Source organism: Pararge aegeria, chromosome 23 (genome assembly GCF_905163445.1).
Source record: "Pararge aegeria chromosome 23, ilParAegt1.1, whole genome shotgun sequence".
NCBI classification, from domain to species: Eukaryota; Metazoa; Arthropoda; class Insecta; order Lepidoptera; family Nymphalidae; genus Pararge; species Pararge aegeria.
The window spans coordinates 7,788,540-7,814,350 of NC_053202.1; the positions used below are offsets into that span (position 1 = coordinate 7,788,540).

Below are 25,811 nucleotides of genomic sequence, written 5' to 3' on the forward strand. Positions count from 1 at the left end.
TATAATTAAAAAAAAATATTTGTAGAATATCAACTTCTTATTTTTTTATTTTTAGTCTTGCGCTAAATTATGAATAAGCTATGATTTCTTTTTAAAATTCTTACTGCGCTGTTACAAGGTCACGTTATCCGGTTATTATTATTTTTTAACTAAATACTCGCAGATGTCAGGATCACTTCCTTTTAGCGGCCATATTATAATGAAATGCAATTTGTGTTAAAATAAATTAATTTTAATTAAGTACAATAATTATTTATTATCTAAATTTTATTTATAATTCGCTATGGTACACTTCTGTAGTTACTTTCATTTCGTGCTCGTGGAAAGCAGCGCAGTCCGCGGGATATTTGGCCTGAAATAACAAATAAATTGATTTTACACAAAAAAAAAATCTTTTATTTTACACAGGAAAGTAAAAAAAGTAATTAAAATAAATATAATGTTAATTAACAATTAAATATAATGCTTCCAGTGCCGAGCAGGCCAAGAGGCGTAAATATGAAAACCTGGATAGCAGCTTCATTTTTGTGCCTTTTGGAGTAGAGACTTTGGGACCGTGGGGTCCGGAGGCAAGAGCCCTTTTCAAAGAATTATCGAAAAGGGTTATCAAGTCTACCGGTGATCCTAGAGCGGGCAGTTACCTTGGCCAACGAATTAGTTTGGCCATCCAGAGGGGCAATGCTGCCAGCATCTTAGGAACTGTGCCTCGCCGCGGTGGTTTCGAGGACGTTTTAGATTTTATTTAGTTTTTAAATAGTTTTTTTTAGGTTATAGTTATGTATTAATAAAAATTATATTTTAGAGATAATCAAATAAATAATTAATTTAAGAAAAAAAAAAAAAAAAAGAAAATTAAAATAACGTTGTCATCGTCAATAGCGTATAACAGTCCTCTGCTGGACTAATGGCCTCTCCCCAGGGGAAGATTTGCCCATATCCACCACGTTCTTTGTTATATTTCCTTAGACGCCTCGTACGACACCCGTTGGTAGACGAGGGGAGGTGACACTGTATTCTGATCTGCGGTCACAACACGGTATATATAATCATACACAACAATAAGTCTTAAATAAATGATTTCGATGATAAAAAATATAAAATAAACAAATAAATAAAAGTAGGAAAACATTAATATACGAGTACTAAATTGCGAGTGGCTTGTTTTGGTATAAATTAAGAACATGTTTGTAATTTGAATGTTTCAAAAAAGAAAATGATTTGAAAATAAATATTATATCATTAGTTTAAAAAGTAAAATGTGATATGATAATAATAACAACAATAGTTGTATTGCTCTTATTGTCAGGAGAATTGTGTATTTGTCTCTTTGTAATGTATGTGAGGTACCCATATAGATTAATGAAGCTTATGTTTATAAGGAGGGAGATGTGGTATAATATGTACAGTTAATGTGTGTACTCAAATAATAATGTATGTGTATACCGGCGTGAACGAAAAATAAATCAGTATTGCATCAGCTAGCGTTTTTCACCACAGTAACTGTGTGAGCGATTGACACAAAAGTTAAATAATATTTTGTTTTATCGAAAATAATTATGCTTTACACAGAAGCAAATATCATAATAATAACTTTTTTATTTATCAGGAATTCTGCTCTATGTTGCAGATAAAGTACCGGTAGGTACCTTTTCCGGGATTAAAAAAAGAGAATATCGAAAGTCAGGACGGAATGGATTTTAAAGTTTTTTTTACCCTTTAGTTTAGTTGTCGAGACTTGAAGTCAACGTTTGATTTGGGGCAAATATAAAACTATCTTCGTCAATTATTTAAGCTAAAAGGGTCACAAGCTACACTATGCACTGGTTTAAGAAGAAATGCGCAACAATCTCAACTGAGTATTTCTTATTGAGTACTTCTTTAATGAGGGAATCAATCTTCAAATAAATGTGTAGATTGGCTAAGATCGCTAATCTTCACTTTTTTAAATGTTATATATTATGTAGCAGTGGCGTGCACAGGGTTTTTGACCAGGGTATGCATAAAGAAGGGAAATGGCATAAAATGGTAAAATCCATCCCCTTTATGAGTAATACAAATTTTTAGGGTATGCAATGCTTTTGTGCATGTAAGAAGTGCACGCCACTGATATGTAGGTATATCACTGCATCGTTGCGTTAATCTAGTTGTTACCATGCTCAAGAAAGGATGCTCAAGCCCAAGAACTGGGTAAAGAGGTATTGGGTTTTTCTGTTTCAAAGTCTCGGAACTTTTTTTTTATTTATTTATTTATTTTTATTACACAAACTCTTATTTTCTTATTAAAATTATTATTCTTCGCATCCTGAAATTCACATGAGTTTATTTGGACGCTGCACATTCCTCTAAAATCTAATAAGTTTAAATATATACAATATCATATTTTAAACATTAAAAAGCAATACAGTATACAGCAGGTAGTACACTATTAAATCCAGTGTAGGTAATTCTGTACTGCGAACCATCGCGTCGCTCAGTATACAGTAGGACATTAATGGTGTCAACCCCCGTGCCTCGGAGAGCACGTAAAGCTGTCGACCCTGGTTATCATCACTAACATACAGTTTTAGCTTCAGTATCGATTATGGAAGGTCCTCTAAAAAAATTCTCCCATGAGTGGTAGTGCCCAGTTTTGTGAAGTTAATAGACATGATTTGACGGCCGACTGGCGCAGTGGGCAGCGACCCTGCTTTCTGAGTCCTAGGCCGTGGGTTCGATTCCCACAACTGAGAAATGTTTGTGTGATGAACATGATTGTTTTTCAGTGTCTGGGTGTTTTTTTGTATATTATAAGTATTTATGTGTATTATATTCATAAATATATTCATCGGCTATCTTAGTGCCCATAACTCAAGCTACGCTTACTTTGGGGCTAGATGGCGATGTGTGTATTGTCGAAGTGTATTTATTTATTTATATTTATGATGTGATTATGAATGTGACAGTGTGAAGTGATTAACATTAGCAGCACTTACATCGCAGTTAACATCGCTCTGTATAGCTTTGTAGAGGTCCCAGAAACCGTTGCCGTGCTGGAAGCTTAGCGCTGCCGATGCTATCATACTGCTAAGCTTGGTTAATCCAGCTTTGAAGCCCGGGAGACCTGTAAATTAAATTAAAAATAAATAAATTGTTAAATATACTACGACAATACACACACACACTTTACACACACCTGTAAAGTGTGGGTAAAGTGTTTTTTTAGTACACAATTTTTTTCAACTTGTCTAATAATGGCTTAAAACCAGTGATCCGCTTTTTAGTATGCAGCTATACTGAGCCAGCTCCTCTGACACGCATTTTTATTTTACCTCCACTTATAAGACTAGCAATAACCAATACGCCAGGGAGGTCGGCAGCACAACATGAAGTATACAACCTCAACATACAATAGTACCCTTGTAAAATTTGTGCGCTCCTAATCAAAGGTTTATTTCGACTATCGATACTCTGTAACGTCAGAGTAAAACTAACTTTCTGCACCTTGTATACTACCGTTTGTATACCTTGACAAAATAAAAAACAGGATTACGGAATTTGCTACTCTAAAACCAGGTTTTATAGGTACATTTTGCTTTGATCGTACAGCGTTCGATATTTGAAATCTACTTCACGGTTGCGAGAATCTTGTTAATAGTAATAATGCAGATACAAATGCCTGTAATCAGTGTACTAGTTGGTAAATAGAATTTGGACACTCACCATGTTTGTCTTGATCGTGATGCTTATTCACGACGCACATGAGATGTTCCTGGCAGTGCGGCGCCTGGAGGGAGTGCTTATATGCCCTGTACACGCGGAGAACGGGTTCAATGACCTCCAAGTTGAGCGTGTCTGTGAGTCTGTCTGCGACGGCGTGGTAGTCGGCGCGGTTGGCGAACTTCTGCGAGGCGGATTGCGCCATCTTTAGGATTTGCTATAAGAAATACATAAATTCATAAAGTAGGTATTTATTATAATCACGACGCCCCCTGCTTGACATTATAATAATAATTAAAAAAAAACTAAAAAACATGCTTTATATAGAAAACCAAACTAAGAAATAGGAAAAAATTTAATAAATTTGAATTAACAATAGTGTTAAGAATTATAACAAATATAAATGAATAATAAATATATAGTTTTAATAAGGAAAAAATGTTTTATTAAAAAAAAAAAGCGTGCGGTGCATGGTGCGAAATGGTGCATAAGAAGAAAATTATCATTTCCTTAATATCTTAAAAAGATACCTAGGTTCTTTTTAAATAAAACATTTTTTTCTTAGTTTAGTAGTAGTTTCTCGAACTGAAGGTTCATTCCATTGAGCAGTCAACAGTAATTATTTTACCGAAAATGGGAAAAAGAAAAGTATGTAAGCTAGCAACATTCCGCGGGGCGTTTTTACTGTTTTTGGACACGCTACACTTCATGCAATCATGGCCGAATGAGGGTTCTGTATGTTCTTTATTCTATTGGATTTGAACAATCTGGTCGGTACGTCAATAAAAAAAACTATCAAATTCCTTATTCTAGACATTATAATTAAGTGTACCTTTATGTAGTCCATGGCGGGTTTAACATACTCCGAAACGTCTGTGTCCATATCGAGGTACTTTTTCAATACGTAGTTGGTCAGTGAGGTAATGGATTTTTCTGGATTATTCATGTTGAAATGAGTTGTCTTGGGTAGTCCTTGAGAGTCTAGGAAGCTGTTCATTATATACTGCGCAGACACTATGTACCTAAAGATAGAAATATTGTGGATTTAGTTGAGGTTACAATACAATGTATCCCTATCTCTACTAATATTATAAATGTGAATGTAAGTTTGTTTTTTACGCTTTCACACGAAAACTACTGAACAGATCTTCATTAAAATGTTTGACGTGACAACGTCTTATAATTCGATGGAGCCGGCTGCACGCACGAAAACACATGACGTATGCGGCGTTACCTCGCTCTGAGACGTTCCATTCAAGGCTTGAAGTGCATGCGAGAGCGCGGAACCAGCGACAAAGAGGCACAGTCGGCCTCCGTGTTCCACATCTGTCTCTCTCCTACTTGAGTGAGCGATGCGTCCGCGTGGACAGCTTCTATACAATAATACATTTACATGTTTTCGGCAAGGATGAAGTGCAGTGAAATGTGAATGTGGTGTCAATTGTTTATAGCAACGATAATATCTATCAAACAAATAAAATTAAAATTTTCTTTTGAAAAATGCAACCATTACATCAGTATTTTCTTACGACGTTGTCACGTTCAACTATCGTCAGTAAGCCGACTTTACAGACAACCAATTTTTATACATATTCTTCGAGGTATTAGAAATAAAATAGTATACTTTGCATTGAAAAAAAAATTACGTAAGATAAATAAGTCTCAGAATCTCATTTATGACTATAGGTGTAGACTATGTAGCAGCACGCTGCCTCCCAAAATTACGCGGGCGACGCCGCAGGGCACATCTAGTAACTAATATATGGATCATTTCATGTAGCTATGATAATTTTTTATTCAACTACAAGTTAACGACTGATCGCAAACGAAGGTAATATTAGATTTACCATTACATAAGTTTAAAGAATGTATAAAAACACATTTAATACATCGAGGTTACTATACTATTGATGAATTTCTTAATGCAAATGTTGCCGGAAGCAAGCCGCTCCGCTTTCATCTCAAACAAGATAGAACAATGATTGTTAAATTGTAAAATGTTGTTGGAAAATCTCAACTGCTGAGTTTCTTGCAGTCTCCTTCTCGGTAGAAACGGCTTTCCGAATTGGTGGTAGAGTCACTACAAACAGACATACTTGACGTTTCAATAGTGCTTATATTAGGCCTGTTTGAAATAAATGAAATTTGAATTTGACTTTGTAACTTTCGCTGGTGGTAGACAAGTGATGCTGCAGTCTAAGATGATAGCGGACTAACCCGTAAGGCGTATAGGCTATAGCAGGTAGTTTAAACCCGAACCCGGCTGAGTTTCTATGCGGTATCAACCGGAACGCTAAATAGCTTGGTGCTCCGTCTGTCGGTAGGATGGCAACTAGTCACAGCCAAAGTCTCCCATCAGACCAGACCATCCCCACATTGCTCCAATCGGAGCTCGAATCGAGGATCATCGTCAGTCATTATGATATCGATTAGGTCAATATCGATTACGATAAAGATTTAATTAGCGATTATAGTATCGATTACAGTAATCGATTATAATATCGATTCAAATATCGATTAAAATAAAGATTACACTATCGATTGTTATATCGATTATGATATAGATTGCAATACCGATTATGATATCGATTACAATATCGATTATAATATCGATTTAAATATGGATTTTAAAATCGATTATGATATCGATAACAGTATCAATTGTTTTATCGATAACAGTATCGATTGTTATATCGATTACAATATAGTATATTATTGGAGTAGAGACTTTGGGACCGTGGGGTCCGGAGGCAAGAGCCCTTTTCAAAGAATTATCGAAAAGGGTTATCGAGTCTACCGGTGATCCTAGAGCGGGCAGTTACCTTGGCCAACGAATTAGTTTGGCTATTCAAAGGGGCAATGCTGCCAGCATCTTAGGAACTGTGCCTCGCTGCGGTGGTTTCGAGGACGTTTTAGATTTTATTTAGTTTATAAATAGTTTATTTTAGTTTAGTTATGTATTAATAAAAATTACAATATCGATTATAATATCGATTTAAATATCGATTAGTGTATTGATTATGATATTGATTACAATATCGATTATGATATCGATTACAATATCGATTATGATATCGATTACAATATCGATTATAATATCGATTTAAATATCGGTTACAATATCGATTTGTTTATTGTTTATTGTTATTAGGTACACAAAACAGGTAATAACTAAAAGTAGATCTAAATATAAGTAATAACAAGTAATAACAAGTTCTAAGCTACAACCCAAAGTATGTGTACACAACTTGGAATTAAATTAAACAGAAAGTAAAGATAAAATTAAAGTTGAAACAAAAAAGAAACACTTGAATAATAATTATATTATATTATGATATCGATTACAATATCGATTAAAATATCGATTATGATATCGATAACAGTATCAATTGTTTTATCGATAACAGTATCGATTGTTATATCGATTACAATATCGATTATAATATCAATTTAAATATCGATTAGTGTATTGATTATGATATTGATTACAATATCGATTATGATATCTATTACAATATCGATTATGATATCGATTACAATATCGATTATAATATCGATTTAAATATCGATTACAATATCGATTATGATATCGATTACAATATCGATTACAATATCAATTTTAATATCGATTATGATATCGATTACGATATCGATTATTCGGCTTGATATCGATTCTAACTATCGATTTAAATAACGATTAAAATATCGGTTATGATATCGATTACAATATCGATTATGGTATCGATTACAATATCGATTATAATATCGATTACAATATCGATTATGATATTGATTACAATATCGATTATGATATTGATTACAATATCGATTATAATATCGATTGTTATATCGATAATTATACGGATTACAATATCGATTATAATATCGATTATAATAACGATTAAAGTAATCGAATACGATATAGATTCTAACTATCTATCAATTAGAATATCAATTATTATATCGGTTATGATATCGATTACAGTCATAAATAATAATATCGATTCTAACTATCTACCGAATAGAATAGACAATTATAATATCGATTTAAGGATCGATTTCAATATCGATTACGATAAAGATTTAATAAGCGATTATAGTATCGATTACAGAAATCGATTTTGATATCGATTCTGCCTATATACCGATTTGAATATCGATTACCTATTGATTACAATATCGATTTGAATATCGATTATGATATCGATTGTTATATCGATTACAATATCGATTATAATATCGATTTAAATATCGATTAGTGTATTGATTATGATATTGATTACAATATCGATTATGATATCTATTACAATATCGATTATGATATCGATTACAATATCGATTATAATATCGATTTAAATATCGATTACAATATCGATTATGATATCGATTACAATATCGATTACAATATAATTTTAATATCGATTATGATATCGATTACGATATCGATTATTCAGCTTGATATCGATTCTAACTATCGATTTAAATAACGATTAAAATATCGGTTATGATATCGATTACAATATCGATTATAATATCGATTACAATATCGATTATAATATCGATTACAATATCGATTATGATATTGATTACAATATCAATTATAATATCGATTGTTATATCGATAATTATATCGATTACAATATCGATTATAATATCGATTATAATAACGATTAAAGTAATCGAATACGATATAGATTCTAACTATCTATCAATTAGAATATCAATTATTATATCGGTTATGATATCGATTACAGTCATAAATTATAATATCGATTCTAACTATCTACCGAATAGAATAGACAGTTATAATATCGATTTAAGGATCGATTTCATTATCGATTACGATAAAGATTTAATGAGCGATTATAGTATCGATTACAGAAATCGATTTTGATATCGATTCTGCCTATATACCGATTTTAATATCGATTACCTATTGATTACAATATCGATTTGAATATCGATTATGATATCGATTTTGAAATCGATTACAAAATCGATTGTTATATCGATTAAAATATCGATTATAATATTGATTTGATTATGATATCGATAACAAAATCGATTATAATATCGATTTAAATATCGATTAAAATATCGATTACAATATCGATTGTTATATCGATTATGATATCGTTTACAATATCGATTATAATATCGATTTAAATATGGATTCCAAAATCGATTATGATATCGATTAAAATATCGATTATATTATCGATCACAATATCGATTGTTATATCGATTATTATATCGATTACGCTATCGATTATAATTACGATAAAAGTAATCGATTACGATAGCGATTCTAACTATCTATAGATTGGAATATCAATTATTATATCGATTATGATATCGATTACGATATTGATTACATTTATAAATTACAATATCGATTCTAACTATCTACCGATTAGAATATACAATTATAATATCGATTATAGTAACGATTTCAATATCGATTATAATATCGATTCAAATATCGATTAAACTATCGATTACAATATCGATTTTTATATCGATTATGATATCTATTACAATATCTATTATAATATCGATTTAAATATGTATTCCAAAATCGTTTATGATATCGATAACAGTATCGATTACAATATCGATTATGATATCGATTAAAACATCGATTATGATATCGATTAAAATATCGATTATGATATCGATAACAGTATCGATTACAATATCGATTATGATATCGATTACGATATCGATTACAATATCGATTATATTATCGATCACAATATCGATTAAAATATCGGTTATGATATCGAATACAATATCGATTATGATATCGATTAAAATATCGATTATGATATCGATTTAAATATCGATTATGATATCGATTTAAATATCGATTATGATATCGATAACAGTATCGATTACAAAATCGATTGTTATATCGATTTAAATATCGATTATAATATAGATTTAAATATCGATTAAAATATCGATTACAATATCGATTGTTATATCGATTATGATATCGATTAAAATATCGATTTCAATATGGATTCCAAAATTGATTATGATATCGATTACAATATCGATTATAATATCGATTAAAATATCGATTATGATATCAGAAACAGTATCGATTACAAAATCGATTGTTATATCGATTTAAATATCGATTATAATATCGATTTAAATATCGATTAAAATATCGATTACAATATCGATTGTTATATCGATTATGATATCGATTACAATATCGATTATGATATCGATTTTGAAATCGATTACAAAATCGATTGTTATATCGATTTAAATATCGATCAATATATTGATTTATGATATCGATAACAATGTCGATTATAATATCGATTTAAATATCGAATAAAATACAATATCGATTGTTATTTCGATTATGATATCGATTACAATATCGATTATAATATCGATTTAAATATGGATTCCAAAATTGATTACGATATCGATTACAATATCGATTATATTATCGATCACAATATCGATTATGATATCGAATACAATATCGATTATGATATCGATTACAATATCGATTATAATATCGATTTCAATATGGATTACAAAATTGATTATGATATCGATTACAATATCGATTTAAATATCGATTAGTGTATCGATTACGATATCGATTATTCGGTATGATATCAATTCTAACTATCGATTTAAATATCGATTACAATATCAATTACAATATCGATTATAATATAGTTTTTAATATTGATTACAATATCGATGACAATATCGATTATGATATCGATTACAATATCGATTAAAATATCGATTATGATATCGATTACAGTATGGATTGTTATATCGATTATTAAATCGATTATAATATCGACATAATTACGATTAAAGTAATCGAATACGATATAGATTCTTACTATCGATTATAGCATCGATGTAAATATCGATTATGATATCGATTTAAGTAATCGATTACGATATCGAACCTAACTATCTATCGATTAGAATATCAATTATTATATCGCTTATGATATCGATTACGATATCGATTACGATATCGATTACAGTCATAAATGACAATATCGATTCTAACTATCTATAGATTAGAATATCAATTATTATATCGATTATGATATCGATTACGATATTGATTACAGTTATAAATTACAATATCGATTCTAACTATCTACCGATTAGAATATACAATTATAATATCGATTCATCATCACATCAACCGATAGACGTCCACTGCTGGACATAGGTCTTTTGTAGGGAGTTCCAAGTTCCACGATTCTGAGCCGCTTGGATCCAACGGCTACCTGCGACGCGCTTAATGTCGTCTGTCCACCTCGTTGGGGGTCGACCAACGCTGCGCTTACCAGTACGGGGCTGCCATTCCAGCACCTTGGGACCCCAACGTCCATCCTTTCTCCGAACTATGTGCCCGGCCCATTGCCACTTAAGCTTCGCGACTCGTTGAGCTATGTCGGTAACTTTGGTTCTTCTACGAATCTCCACATTTCTGATTCGATCGCGTAGAGATACTCCGAGCATAGCTCTCTCCATCGCCCGCTGAGTGACTCTAAGCCTTCTTATGAGGCCCATAGTTAACGACCATGTTTCAGAGCCATAGGTCATCACTGGCAACACGCACTGTTCGAAGACTTTCGTCTTCAGGCACTGAGGGATTTCTGACGAAAAGATGGCACGGAGTTTCCCGAACGCTGCCCATCCGAGTTGGATTCGGCGGTTCACCTCCTTCTCGAAATTGGACCTACCTAACTGGATCGTGTGTCCTAGGTATACGTATTCGTCAACAATTTCGAGTGCAGTGTTCTCAACGATTACTGGTTGAAGCGGAACATGAGCATTAGACATAATCTTCGTCTTGCTCATGTTCATTCGTAGGCCAACCTGTTGAGAAGCTCTGCTGAGGCCATCGAGCATCGTATTTAGGTCTCCCAGAGTCTCTGCCATTATGACTACATCGTCGGCAAACCGAAGTTGAGTGATGTACTCGCCGTTAATGTTGATGCCAAGTCCGTTCCATTCCAGAAGCATCATTGAATACATGCCGTTTGGTCGACATGATGAAGTCGATCTCGTTTCTCGTGGAACCATCGGGGCTTATCCAGGTCCATTTCCTGTGTGGCCGCTTCTTGAAGAAGGAGTTCATCATATAAAGGCCCTCCTTCTCCATGAAGTCAGCCAACATTTGACCCCTGTGGTTCCGTTGCCCATACCCAAATTGCCCCACCCTCAACTCTGAACCAGTTCGCTCGCCAAGCTTCGCGTTGAAATCCCCCATCACAATATTGTAGTAGGTGTTCGAGGCATGTATGGCTTTTGAAATGTCCTCATACAAAACCTCTACATCCTCGTCTGGGTGTGCCGAAGTCGGCGCGTATACCTGTATGACCTTCAACGAATACCGTTTGGTAATTCTGAGTATAAGGTATGCTACCCTGCTCGACACACTTTCGACTTTTACAACATTGTTGACGAGAGACTTGTGGACGATAAACCCGACACCACCCTGTGACTGTTGGTCACCCTCCCGGTAGTAAAACAAGTTGCCGGATTCCAAGATTATCGAGTCCTCCCCCTCTCGCCGGACTTCAGACAATCCTATAATATCCCAGCGCAACTTGCTCACCACTTCTTCCAGCTCAATCACCTTTCCATCGGTCCTCAACGTGCGTGCGTTGTATGTTGCCAGGTCAAGTCGTCGGGGTTGGCAGCGGAATCTCTGCCGGAGATTCTTAACACCCCTTGCCCCGCCGTTACCATAACCGCTGCCAGAGCCAGGAATAGCGGGGCCGCCGGGAACTAGGGGCTGTGGTTTTTTTCTCCTTCCCATTAAAGATATGCCCGATAATGACCACGCTGGGCAGGCGGGTTGGTCATCGCAGGGCTAGACTGATCGCCCCGGCGTCGCTGCTGCCCGACACCGGTCTGTGCCATTTGTTCAGCCTAGCCAATTCGAAGTGGTTATACCGCCACTTGTCGGTCGCCAGAGCCTCGTCGGTTAAACGGCAGGGTGCACCACGTGCAGGTGAGGTTGGCAATTTGGGAGGCTGACTGGTACTAGCCACACCCACTTACACCCCAATAATATCGATTATAGTAACGATTTCAATATCGATTATAATATCGATTCAAATATCGATTAAACTATCGATTACAATATCGATTGTTATATCGATTATTATATCGATTACAATATCGATTATAATATAGATTTAAATATGGATTCCAAAATCGATTATGATATCGATTAAAATATCGATTATGATATCGATAACAGTATCGATTACAATATCGATTATGATATCGATTAAAATATCGATTATGATATCGATAACAGTATCGATTACAATATCGATTATGATATCGATTACAATATCGATTAAAATATCGATTATGATATCGATTACAGTATGGATTGTTATATCGATTATTATATCGATTACAAAGTCGATTATAATATTGACATAATTACGATTAAAGTAATCGAATACGATATAGATTCTTACTATCGATTATAGCATCGATGTAAATATCGATTATGATATCGATTTAAGTAATCGATTACGATATCGAACCTAACTATCTATCGATTAGAATATCAATTATTATATCGCTTATGATATCGATTACGATATCGATTACGATATCGATTACAGTTATAAATGACAATATCGATTCTAACTATCTACCGATTAGAATATACAATTATGATATCGATTTTAGTATCGATTTCAATATCGATTACGATAAAGATTTGATTAGCGATTATAGTATCGATTACAGTAATCGATATTGATATCGATTCTATCTACCGATTTCAATATCGATTTGAATATCGATTATGATATCGATTACAATATCGATTATAATATCGATTTAAATATCGATTGCAATATTGATTATGATATCGATTACAATATCGATTAAAATATCGATTATGATATCGATTACAATATCAATTAACATATCGATTACAATATCGATTTGAATATCGATTGTGATATCGATTATGAAATCGATTACAATATCGATTGTTATGTCGATTTCAATATCGATTGTTATATCGATTACAATATCGATTATGATATCGATTACAATAATGATTACAATATACAATACTATACAAAATTTTAAATTTACATTTCGATGACCACGCCTGGACTCAAGCCAGCCTTGCTGTTAAATACGGGGGCTTAGGCATACGCTCCATTACAAGCGTAGCACCCCCAGCATTCCTATCTTCCGCTTCTGGTTCTGCCCCACTCATCAGTCAGATCCTTAATCTGTCATGTCCGTCTGATGTTCTGGTGCAGAGTCTTGTGGATGCGAGGTCAGCCTGGAGTGCTTCTTGTCCTGGTGAGAGCTTTCCTTCGGCTGTGGAATGTCAAGGCCTTTGGGATAAACCGCGTGTTAACTTAGCACACGCGGGTCTCTTCGCACAATGCACGTCGGCATCGGATATGGCGCGAATTATAGCGGTATCCGAAAAGGAGTCAGGTCACTGGCTACACGCTTTGCCATCTCACAGCTTAGGGACGATATTCGACCGGACAAAGCTTCGTGTGGCCGTATGTTTACGCTTGGGAATTAAGGTATGCGAGCCTCATTACTGCCCTTGTGGCATTCGTGTGGTTCAATTGGGTCACCATGGGCTCAGTTGTAATCGAAGTGGTGGCCGTTTGTATCGTCACGGCGCTATTAATGATATACGTCGCGCTCTGGCCTCTGCGTCTATTCCTGCACAATAAACCTTACGGTATGACTATAGTACCGTGATCGATGGGGCGTGCGCTGGTGTGTGATGCGACCTGCGTTGATACGTTGGCAGCTTTTCACTTGCCGAGTACGTCCCAAAAAGCGGCAGCAGCTGCCGAATCTGCTCAAATGCTTAAGCGCCGTAAATACTCCGTTATTTGTAATGACTACGTTTTTGCGGCGCTTGCGTTTGAGACTCTAGGGCCATGGTCTTCGGACACAAAAAAATTTATTAACATAGTGTCAAAAAAATTGGTCCTTACGTCTGGTGACCTAAGAGCTGGCGCTTATTTAGCCCAACGGCTAAGTCTAGCTATACAAAGGGGCAATAGCGCCAGCATTTTGGGTACCATGCCCATAAGTGAACAGTTAGACGGCTTATATTTATTATAAATATTAATTTTAGTTTGTATCGATTATCATAATTGATTACAATATTGATTACAATATCGATTTGAATATCGATTATGATATCGATTATGAAATCGATTACAAAATCGATTGTTATATCGATTTAAGTATCGATTATAATATCGATTACAATATCGATTATCATATCGATTTAAATATCGATTAAAATATCGATTACAATATCGATTGTTATATCGATTACAATATCGATTTAAATATCGATAGTAGATATTTAGATAGTAGATTGGAGATTCTAACTATCTACCGATTAGACTATACAATTATAATATCGATTATAGTATTGATTTCAGGGACACGTCATATGCCTCATCTCTCATGGTTCAACAATTTAAATATGAAAAGAAAATGGACTGTACCAATATGAATATTAGAAATAAAAATAAACTCGTGCAGTTTACGAGGCTACATGAAATTAATAACTAATTCAAGGGAAATTGTATATTTATTGTATCAAATTACCCAATGAAATATTTGAGATGTCTCTCAAGAAGTAGAGTTAGTATAAAACGTAACCTTATAGAAAAATATTCTTATAATATTAAGGATTACTTATACCAAACCAAAGAGCGCGCGTTTGGAATTCTCCTAGCTTTAGGTTAAAGTTGGCCAACGAAGTTATCGCCATTCACAATTACGTAAGCATAATATATGTATGAACGCTTCATAACGCCTGTGATAGGCCTACATGAATAAATAATATTTGAATATAAATTAGAATTTGATGATGTAAATAACTGACGGTTTCAAATGTAAACTCAGCGTAGGTTTTTTTTTTAACGGAGACGAAGAGTCCTCCTCCGCGCCGGTCTGCAATTGTCAGAAAATTTACGGACAAGGTCATCTGACTACATCCCTTTTTTCTAATCTTAAAAAAAACATCCACATCCGTACGTGAGCAAAAAATAGATCTGTCAATTTTCCCCGGATGGGATCAAACTACAATTTATGTTGATGACTATCCGTCAGACGAGACGTGCGTGCGTAAACACGGAAATATTCCGGATTTTTCTCGTGAAATATGTCGCATTTGTTCCCGAAAGCCTTCGCAAATAGGACCTTGTTAGCCGGGATACGGGATTGACAGTACTATTGTTTCTAGACAGAATTTTATTATTAGGTAGCGTGCGTCGGTTTATGGGATTTTATCATGTATGTATGACACGACCAAATAAAACATTGGTAAATTTATTGAAATCACGAATCGATTGAAAGTACCATCGTTAGGTATGCCTGTGCTACCTGTAAGATAAAATGAGACGATTGAATAAATAAAACTGAACAGAACACTTTCAGCTTTTTACATTAAAAGTTGCTTTATTGTAACAGCTTTATCGTAAAATTCTTATAAGTTCAAAATTTATTTATTTCTAGTAGTCTTACTTTATAAGCACTTTTCAGAACGTTAAGATAGTATGTTTGTAGTTACTCTTCCACCAGTTAGGAAGGCATACTGTGTAGAAGCCGGTATCAGCAGTATTTTAATATCAACAATTATATTTTAACATACATTGTTCCATCTTTTGAAATATGGAAACGGTGCAGGATGCTATTCTTGAAGAAAACCCCAATATTATTCAATTTTTTGGCGTGGGAATTGAACGCAGAACCTCGTGATCCGCAGTTAAAACGCTAACTATTCGTCGGTGTACTCAATGAGTTTATCTCCAAATCAACGCTGGTTACCTATAGTACTTTTCATTCCACTACAAATGTTAACCCCTTCACTGTAAATTCACCTGTTTCTCTTTACTGTAAATAGTTAATGATGATGCAGGCTATGATGATATGGCAGCTAGCGGTTTGTGGTACGGCTATATCGATAGAGTGGTTAACTAGCCACCGCCTTACACCAGACCAGACCAGATAAAATTCAGGAATTATAGATTCCCAAATTCCCGGGACCTCCCACTTTTTGAATCACAGACCAAAGTTCCAATAAAAACACTTACCTTTGATACACTTCAGGTTTAGCAACATGCACCACCATATCAGTTAGATACTGCGCAACAGCCTTGATCCAGTGTCGTCTAAATGAGTGATTCTCGAAGTTCTTGAACATCAATTCGAAACTAAGTTTTCCATCTGGTCCTATGAAGGACTTTGTGGCTTTCTTAAAGCCTGACTTCTCCCAGATAGTTTTACCTAATTCCGAATTAATAAAAACATCCCAATATAAATGAGCTTTTTCTAAAAACGGTGGGAGGAACGACGCATGGTCTTTATGTTCATCCGCTCTCTTATTAGACTCTTCATCAGAGAATGAGCTTAAAGTGTTCATGATCATTGGCATTATTCCTGCTACGTTCTTATTCCCTAGCAATCCTGATGCCATGTTAATTATACTCCCCATGTTAATATCACCGGGTTCAGCTTCTTTGGAGTTGGCCTGTCGTTTCTCGCGCTGGTTTTCCTTGTCATTTGACGTCAGCTGTTGTGCGAACATTGATGCTACAGTTCCAACGAGGGATGGATCTATTTTTCCATCTTGCCCACCCAGCAAACCACCTAGTCCTGAAAAAGGATATGAAGACATGGTTACTAATATATCAAGCTGCAGAGTTTGTTTATTGTTTGTTTATTTGAACGCGGTGATCTCTGGAACTACTGGTCCGATTTTAAAAAATATTTCACTGTCGGATAGCACATTTATCGAGAAAGGTTATATATCATTACGACCAATATTAGTATATAGCATAGCACCAATGAATAATGTTTCAAGAGCATTTTGAGAGCTTCTGCTGCGTGTGCTGCGTCAACGGTTAATTTTTCGTTTAAAATCATGTATGACAAAGTACGGAGAGCAAAGGACCTCACACTCAAATTCACAGAAATTCAACTGGCCGAAGTTTTTATTAACAACTTATGCAGGATATAATGAATTTTACAGCAGGACTTTTTTCTTATGATGACAGAAAAGTCCTTCACTCGCTCGAGGACAAAGATGTCTAAGACAGAACAAAACCGCAAATCAAATGGCCTCTGCCGGGGACCGAAACCCGGATATCTTACTTAAAACAGCGCTCACCCATTCGTCTGGGAGGACGTCAAAAAAAGAAGTAGGCAAGCTGTTCTAGCTGCACAAGAGGATGTACCTAGTAGTGTCCTCGATACTCACAGCTCACTCATCACTAATTCTGGTCTGGTTGCGGATAAAACAACAAAAAAAAACTTAATTAAAATTACCTGACACCATACTAAGTATGTTCTCCATGCCGTTTTCTTTTGTTTCCCGTTTTTCACGCTTGGGCTGGTCACCGTTAGACGCCATCTGGTTGGCGAACATCGATACCATTGATCCAACAAGTGAGGGATTGATTTTGCCATCTTGGCCACCTAGTAAACTACCCAGACCTGGAAGAGAATGCAGAGTTTTCATTTATCAACAGCATAATTTTGGAACTAATGGGAGTACTGCAGACATTGGCTCTGCTAGTTGGCTATAGATTCTGTTGATTATCGAGCCAGGAAAATCATAGGCTAAGATTCACTGCAGGCAAATCTTTAATGATCATCGTCGGAAGCTAGTTGGTTGGTCAGTCAAGATATATTTCGGAGAGTGAACTTAAGTACTATTCAATCTTGTTTCCATCCATCATATTACTATAGCCACGTAAGACACCGGATGGGTTTTAACTCCTTTTTTTCAACAGGTCATACGTACTCGTATATCTCATTTGCGTGTCTCATACGCTTATGTATGACTGGGCTTTGGAACTGCCTCCCAAAATCAAGTTTTCCAGATTCTTACAACGATGGTACCCAAGTTGAATTCAGGGATCGAATTGAAACCTTTATATCACCAAACACATCTTATCTTAACACAGGAGGTCAAACCTCCTATAAGGTGAGATTTTGGTCATGTACGTGCCTGTGTTAAGTAAATATGAAATATATAATTGTAAATAAGGGGGTTCCCAACCTTATTAAGCTGTGATTGATAATAATATTTAAAAAAACATGTGTGTACTTATGTACACGCGTTAGAAGTTAAACTTCTTTAGCGTAGCAAGATAATTTTTTTTTTAAATTTTATCTTTCGCCTTATTCTACGTTTGTAGAAAAAACGACACTAACAATAGAAAAAGGTATTGTATGAATTATTGAAAGTCAACCTTTTTTAGAATAAATAAAATCTTGACTATATAGCTAATTTGATAGTGTCGGTTTTTTGTGACGGAGATGCGTGCGCGCATCGTAAAAATTTACTCTCACCATTTTTTCCCTAACGCGCCAAAAGAAGTATAACCTGAATAATAATAATAATCTTTTATTTCAGAAAATATTATTATTTATCTTTTATTTGGTGATCTCCACAAAATTTTTCAAAGCGTGGGACCGCTGTCACCGCTGCACAGAATCTATCAACAAAATATTTTCCTTCATTGCTTTGAAGTACAGAAGAAGCGCCTGGCGGTGTACTTTCTACCACGCCCAGGTTGTGAAGCCCTGGTATATAGTATTTTGCCGTGTTGTGACGTCAGATCACAACACAGTTGTCACCAACCCTCTTATTCTCCGGTGCCATGCAAGGCGACTAATGGAATGTAACATAGAAAGCGCAGTAGCGTCTTTTGTGCTACTACTACCAGCGTAACCGTGTGCTTAGCGTAATGATTATAGGCAAACCCTACCGTCGGAAGAGGCATTTAGTCCAGTACTGTAGTGTTATAGGCTATTGAATAATGATGATATTATGTTTTGTGCTGAATTAATTAACGTAAAAGTTTATTTCAAGTAGGCCTCAATACTAACATTAATATTTGCAAAAAATATAAGCCGTCTAAATGTTTACCATGTATTTGACCATGGTACCCAAAATGCTGGCGCTAATGCCCCTTTGAATTGCTAGACTTGCCGTTGGGCTAAATAAGCGCCAGCTCTTGGGTCACCAGACATCAAGACAAAGAAAGAAGAGAATATAGTACCTACGGTGGAATGATTTTTTTTTTATTTTTTTTTTGCTGAATAAATTGAAATTGAAATTAAGCAACACTTACCCGATAGAACATCGCCAGCGTTACCGCCATCTTGTCCCAGCATTGAGCCTAAATTCTTAGCGTTGTCTCCTTGCATCAATGTTCCAACAATGTTTCCTATAGCAGACAGTCCTTCCAATTTGTCATTACCATCCTCTCCCATATTCTGCAGGAATGACGAAGCAAGGTCCAGGAGAGGATTGTCTTCATTGCCGTAACTTAGTATCGGCAGACTTAAAATTTGGCAAATAAGCAGGACTAATGTTACTCGCGCCATTTTGGTACCTGAAATAAGTAAAACGTGATAAGTGTTTTATGTTTATTGTTTAGTTTTTATTGGTATAAGAGCTCGCGAACTGTTTGCATACAAAGTGTTGATGCGAACAGTACAATATTTATATAAACATGGCGTGAGACAGCTTTTAAAACCTTAAAAGAGATCCATCTGGATTTTTATCAGAATACGCTAACTACTAGATCAATATAATGAAGCAGTTGATAAATTTATTCACGAAACAAATCTTTCCAGCAGTTCTCGGCCTATGAAAATTTTAAAACAATTCAAAAGGTGTTTTTTTACCTATCGTGTTTAAACTTCTATTAAGATAAGAGCACCGCATACAACGACGTCTGTTAACACGTTTTTCAACGTCCCTACTTTAATATGCGATTTCGCTTTTAATTATAAACAGCGGATTCCAGCAGGCGGTAGAAGTGAAGCGTGAAGTAATTTTACCGATCTTTTATTCATCGCTCATCAATATATGAGAATGTATTTAGGACTCTCCTCATGCAATAACTGTAAGCGATAAAGCAGAATCCTTTTTCTCTTTTTCTTAATTCCACTACAAGTTACTCCTGCCAAGTTTTGATGCAGTCTAAGATGGTAACGGGCTTCGGTGAAACAGTGTTATTAAGATTTCTATATATGTAGCCTAGGGTGATCCAAAAAAAAAAAAATTTTTTTTTTCCGAACAGGCTCAAAAAAAAATCTGTGAAAAGATGAGCCATTAATATTAAGATTGACCGTATCGCATTTTTTAAATTCCCATAAGAATAAAATCACCCTAATGTAGCCAATACCCCGAATGGTTTTCTATATCGTACCGGAATGCCAAATAGCTTAGCGACATGTCTTGGTAGGTTGGTTGATAACTAGCCTCGGCAGAAGTCTCCCACCAGACCAGACCAGAGAAAATTTAGAAATTACGAATTCCCAAATTGCCCTTGTGGGGAATCGAACCTGGCACCTCCAACTTAAAACCACAACACTCACGCCAGAGAGACCGTCAAAACCTGGAAAACTACGCAAATAACTTTTTCTCTCGTGCGTGCAACAGAAAATATAATGAGATGGACATTTTTCATATTAAAAATTGCGCGTTTAGAAATAATACTTCTGGCACATGAAAGTAATAAGTTCAAAGTTTTTTCTTTAATATTTTTATTCTTTTGATCCCTTGTCATGGTTCATGAACGTTTATTTTGAATTAATTTGTAGAAACGTTATTGGTTTTTTTTAACGTATTATCTTTTATACTTATAAATTTACTTTTTGTTTCGATGGTTATTTATACTGTTTATCATTTTTCAGCTCATTATCAGCTCTCTACAGGGCACGGGTCTCAGAATGTGAAAAGTTTAGGCTGTAGTCCAACCACGATGACCCAGTGCGGTATTGGTAAACATCACACGTTCTTAAAAACATTATGGAGAACTCTCAGGAATGCAGTTTACCTCACGATGTTTTATTTCACCGTTAAAGCAAGTGATATTTAATTGCTTAAGTTGAAACGCACATAACTTAGAAAAGTTAGAAGTGCGAGCCAGGGATCGAACTCGGTACAAGGGTAGCCGAAGCCATAATCGCTAGGCTATAACTCATCATATTATTAAATAATTTACAAATTAATTTATCGCTATTGACAATAACCGCTAAAGCGGTGATAGCGCGGTGTGTAGGAGCTTGACTTCACTTCCTTGGGGCTGAGTTCGAATCCCAGCACGCACCTCTAACTTTTTTAATATATGTGCGTTTTAAGTAATTAAAAATATCACTTACTTCGACGGTGAAGGAAAACGTGAGGAAACCTGCATGCCTGAGAGTTCTACATAATGTTCTCAAAGGTATGTGGAGTCCACCAATCCGCACTGGGCCAGCGTTGGGGACTAAATAAATACATATAAAGAGAGTACAATTTGGTGGCCTTATCGCTACATAGCGATTTCTTCCAGGCAACCAATGGCGTAAAAGGAAAAAACATAGAAAAGAGGTGGGTGGTGCAATAAATAAGATTTAAAATTATACAAATATATAAATATAACTAATGTAAAGTAACAATACAATTTGTTACTAATTTAATTACTATAAAGGTAATGCTCGTGTGGAATGGTGACAAGAATGCTGCCTGCATTTCCGCGCTAAACAGCCAGGCTGATTCTTTGCGCAAAAATGAGCCATTCTTTTTGTCACTAGATGAGGCAATCAACTGCGGTGAATTGACTCTCACTGGTGGTTAGCTGGTGTTTATCTTTGTCTTGTTTTCCAAAATATATAATTTTATGAACTATTTATTTTGGAAAACAAGATAAGGTTTTATTTTCTGGTTTAAAAGATCAAGTCGCCATCAGACTGCAGCAGTCCAGTAACATAAGAAATGAATTTTAAGCTCATTTTTGCGTCTAATACTACGACAATAAACACATCGCCATCTAACCCAAAACAAAGTAAGCGTAGCTTGTGTTGTGGTTGTCAAGATGACTGATGAATATTTTTATGAATAATATACATAATTACTTAACATATACAAATAAACACCCAGGCACTGAGAAACATTCATATTCATCACACAAACAATTTCCAGTTGTGGGAATCGAACCCACAGCCTTGACTCATGAGTCGGGTCGCTGCCCACTGCGCCATTCGGCCGTCGAATCCAGCGGCTACCTGCGACGCGCCTAATGTCGTCCGTCCACCTCGTCGGGGGTCTAACAACGCTGCGTTTACCAGTGCGGGGCTGCCATTCCAGCACCTTGGGACCACTACGAACATCCCTCCTCCGAACTATGTGCCCCGCCCATTGCCACTTCAGCTTCGCGACTCGTTGAGCTATGTCGGTAACTCTGGTTATTCTACGGATCTCCACATTTCTGATTTTATCACGTAGTGATACTCCGAGCATAGCTCTCTCCATCGCCCGCTGAGTGATTCTGAGCCTTCTTATGAGGCCCATAGTTAGCGATCATTATATTTACTGTATACTCCTTGCTATTTCTTTTCCTGTATGTTATACGTGCAATAAAGTGTATCTCCTTCGTCTTCTAAGTTATTAATGAATAGAAGACAGAATTCCTAACTTTCTAGTGAATCATTGTTACCAAGTAAAGATCTTGCCTTTCCGGCGAGGTCTGATTCACGCTTTAATGAGACAATATCATTGTTAGATAGTAAACCTAAATAGCGCTCGTTGCGTTGATAGCCTAGAGGTTAGGACTTAGGCTTTACTTCGGGGGCCCGAGTTCTCATTCCAGCACGCATCTCTTAACTTTTCTAAGTTATGTGCGTTTTAAGCCATCAAAATTTCACATGTTTTCCATCACCGTTGATGAAGAAGGAAAACATAGTGGGTAAACTCACATGCTTTAGAGTTCTCCATATTGTTCTTAAAGGTGCGTGGAGTCCACCAATCCGCACTGGCCCAGCGTGGTGGAACGTGGAGTAAGGCCTAATCTCTTCTCATTGTAGGAGGATACCCGTGCTCTGTAGTCGGCCCGTGCCCGGTAAAGGTTGATACGATAAATACTAGATACTTTCGCGCAATTTTAACTATCATTAGTACCTACATTTCCTAACCCTTTTAACTAACCCCAACAAAAGGATTTGGTATATAAGAAGCATCCTATATCGAGTGCTATAGACGCAGTGCAGTGTCGGAATCATTTAAATGAATTGTAGTAGTTTCATGTATCAGAAAAAAAGTATTCAAACAAATACAAGTATTTAATTTAATTAGCTGCTTCCAAATTTCTCAGTGCCGAACTGTGCTAAGGAGTAGAACGGGTGTTCTATACTTCATTTATTTCTGAGAGTTACTTTAGATCGGATAGATCAAAGGGGGTGTCGATGATCAACGATAAAGTAACTAGTTTATACTGTTGTAGGTAACAACTGTATAAACTACGCGTACAGAGTTTAAGAGGAAAATCAAAGAATGGTCATAACAAAAATGTTTTTAGAATATTCAAGAATTTCTAACTTTATAGACCTCAAAATCACGACATGCATCTAATCGATTGTATTTCTTAAAAGTATAATATTAAATAATCGCCTTATTTCAATTGAATTTATGACACACCACCAGTAATTTTTAACATAATTCAATGACTAAACAATTTGCTGAACAATTATTTAATATTGTAATAGATTTATTAACTTGACGATCTTTAATAGTAACAAATTATTCTGAAATCTCATATATATTTCTATTAACACTATTTAGAATCCTGAAATCGTGCATTTGTAATAATTAAGAAGGGTCAAACTGTTTATTATTGCTACGCCCTGACAGGGTCTCATGACTATGTAAAAGCTTAGAAGAAAGTAAAAAAAAAAAAAAAACATAATTTTACAGGAATTTTATAATTTTAACTTTTACTCATTGAAACGCAGGAATAGTTCATCAATGGACAATAAAAGTCCAGTGATGGACTAGTTGTCTTTCCCAACGGGAGGGTTTGCCCATCACCACGCTGGGCATACGAGTTGGTGATCGCAGTACATGATAGCACAGAGGACAACTGAATTTGATGTGACGTCACCATATCGGTAACCAAGCGTCAGAAAGTCAACTAAATAGAGAGACAGATAACATAAAAAAAATACCTATGAACGTTAAGTTTGCTTTGACTAATGTATTTGGAATTTGCCATGAGGAGTGATTTTTGTGTTAAAAAAATATTTTCGCTGCGTCGTTTAAAAGTTTTTTTGATAAGGCGTAATGGTTTACAACAGAATTACGAACATACAGAATCCGCAATTGTATTTGATGTGAGGTCAACATATCGGTTACCAAGCGTCAGAAAGTCAACTAAATAGTGAGACAGATAACATAAAAAAAATACCTATGAACATTAAGTTTGCTTTGACTAATGTATTTGGAATTTGCCATGAGGAGTGCCTTTTGTGTTAAAAAATTATTTTTGCTACGTCGTTTAAAAGTTTTTTGATAAGGCGTAATGGTTTTCAACAGAATTACGAACATACAGAATCCGCAATTGTATTTGATGTGAGGTCACCATATCGGTTACCAAGCGTCAGAAAGTTAACTAAATAGTGAGACAGATAACATAAAAAAAATACCTATGAACATTACGTTTGCTTTGACTAATGTATTTGGGATTTGCCATGAGGAGTGATTTTTGTGTTAAAAAAATATTTTCGCTTCGTCGTTTAAGTTTTTTTGATAAGGCGAATGGTTTTCGACAGAATTAAGAACATACGGAATCCACATTACTTTTGATGTGACGAAACCATATCGGTTACCAAGCGTCAGAAAGTCTACTAAATTGTGAGACAGATTACATAAAAAAATATCTATGAACTATTAAATAATATACTATTAAATTTGCCTTGACTAATGTATTTGGAATTTGCCATGAGAAGTGCCTTTTGTGTTAAAAAATTATTTTAGCTCGTCGTTTAAAAGTTTTTTAGATTGGTAATAGTTTTTAAAAGAATCAAGAACATACAGGATCCTTATTCAGCCATTATTGCATGCAGTATGCATTGTGTCCAAAAACAGTGAAAAAGCCCTAACTTTTTCCCATTTTATGGTAAATGTTTAAAACATAATAGGTAAAATAATTGCAGACAACTGCTAAATGCTATAAAGTGTCTATTGGATAGAAGCAGGCGATACTTTGCGGAAATCCATAATATATTATGAAAATTAA

General features: G+C 35.2%; 1 protein-coding gene across 1 annotated transcript in view; it reads right to left on the minus strand.

The window, feature by feature from the left end:
- The window catches only part of LOC120634289, a 34,351-nt gene continuing 8,540 nt past the window's right edge, over positions 1-25,811 (minus strand). Inside the window, exons 2-8 of the mRNA XM_039904778.1 lie at positions 19,881-20,144; positions 18,067-18,234; positions 16,833-17,394; positions 4,529-4,718; positions 3,700-3,913; positions 2,973-3,100; positions 1-352 (exon numbers count right to left, since the gene is read on the minus strand). Coding sequence (XP_039760712.1) covers positions 272-352; positions 2,973-3,100; positions 3,700-3,913; positions 4,529-4,718; positions 16,833-17,394; positions 18,067-18,234; positions 19,881-20,136 — 1,599 coding nt within the window. The 5' untranslated portion in view covers positions 20,137-20,144 and the 3' untranslated portion in view covers positions 1-271. The remainder of the gene's footprint in view (positions 353-2,972; positions 3,101-3,699; positions 3,914-4,528; positions 4,719-16,832; positions 17,395-18,066; positions 18,235-19,880; positions 20,145-25,811) is intronic.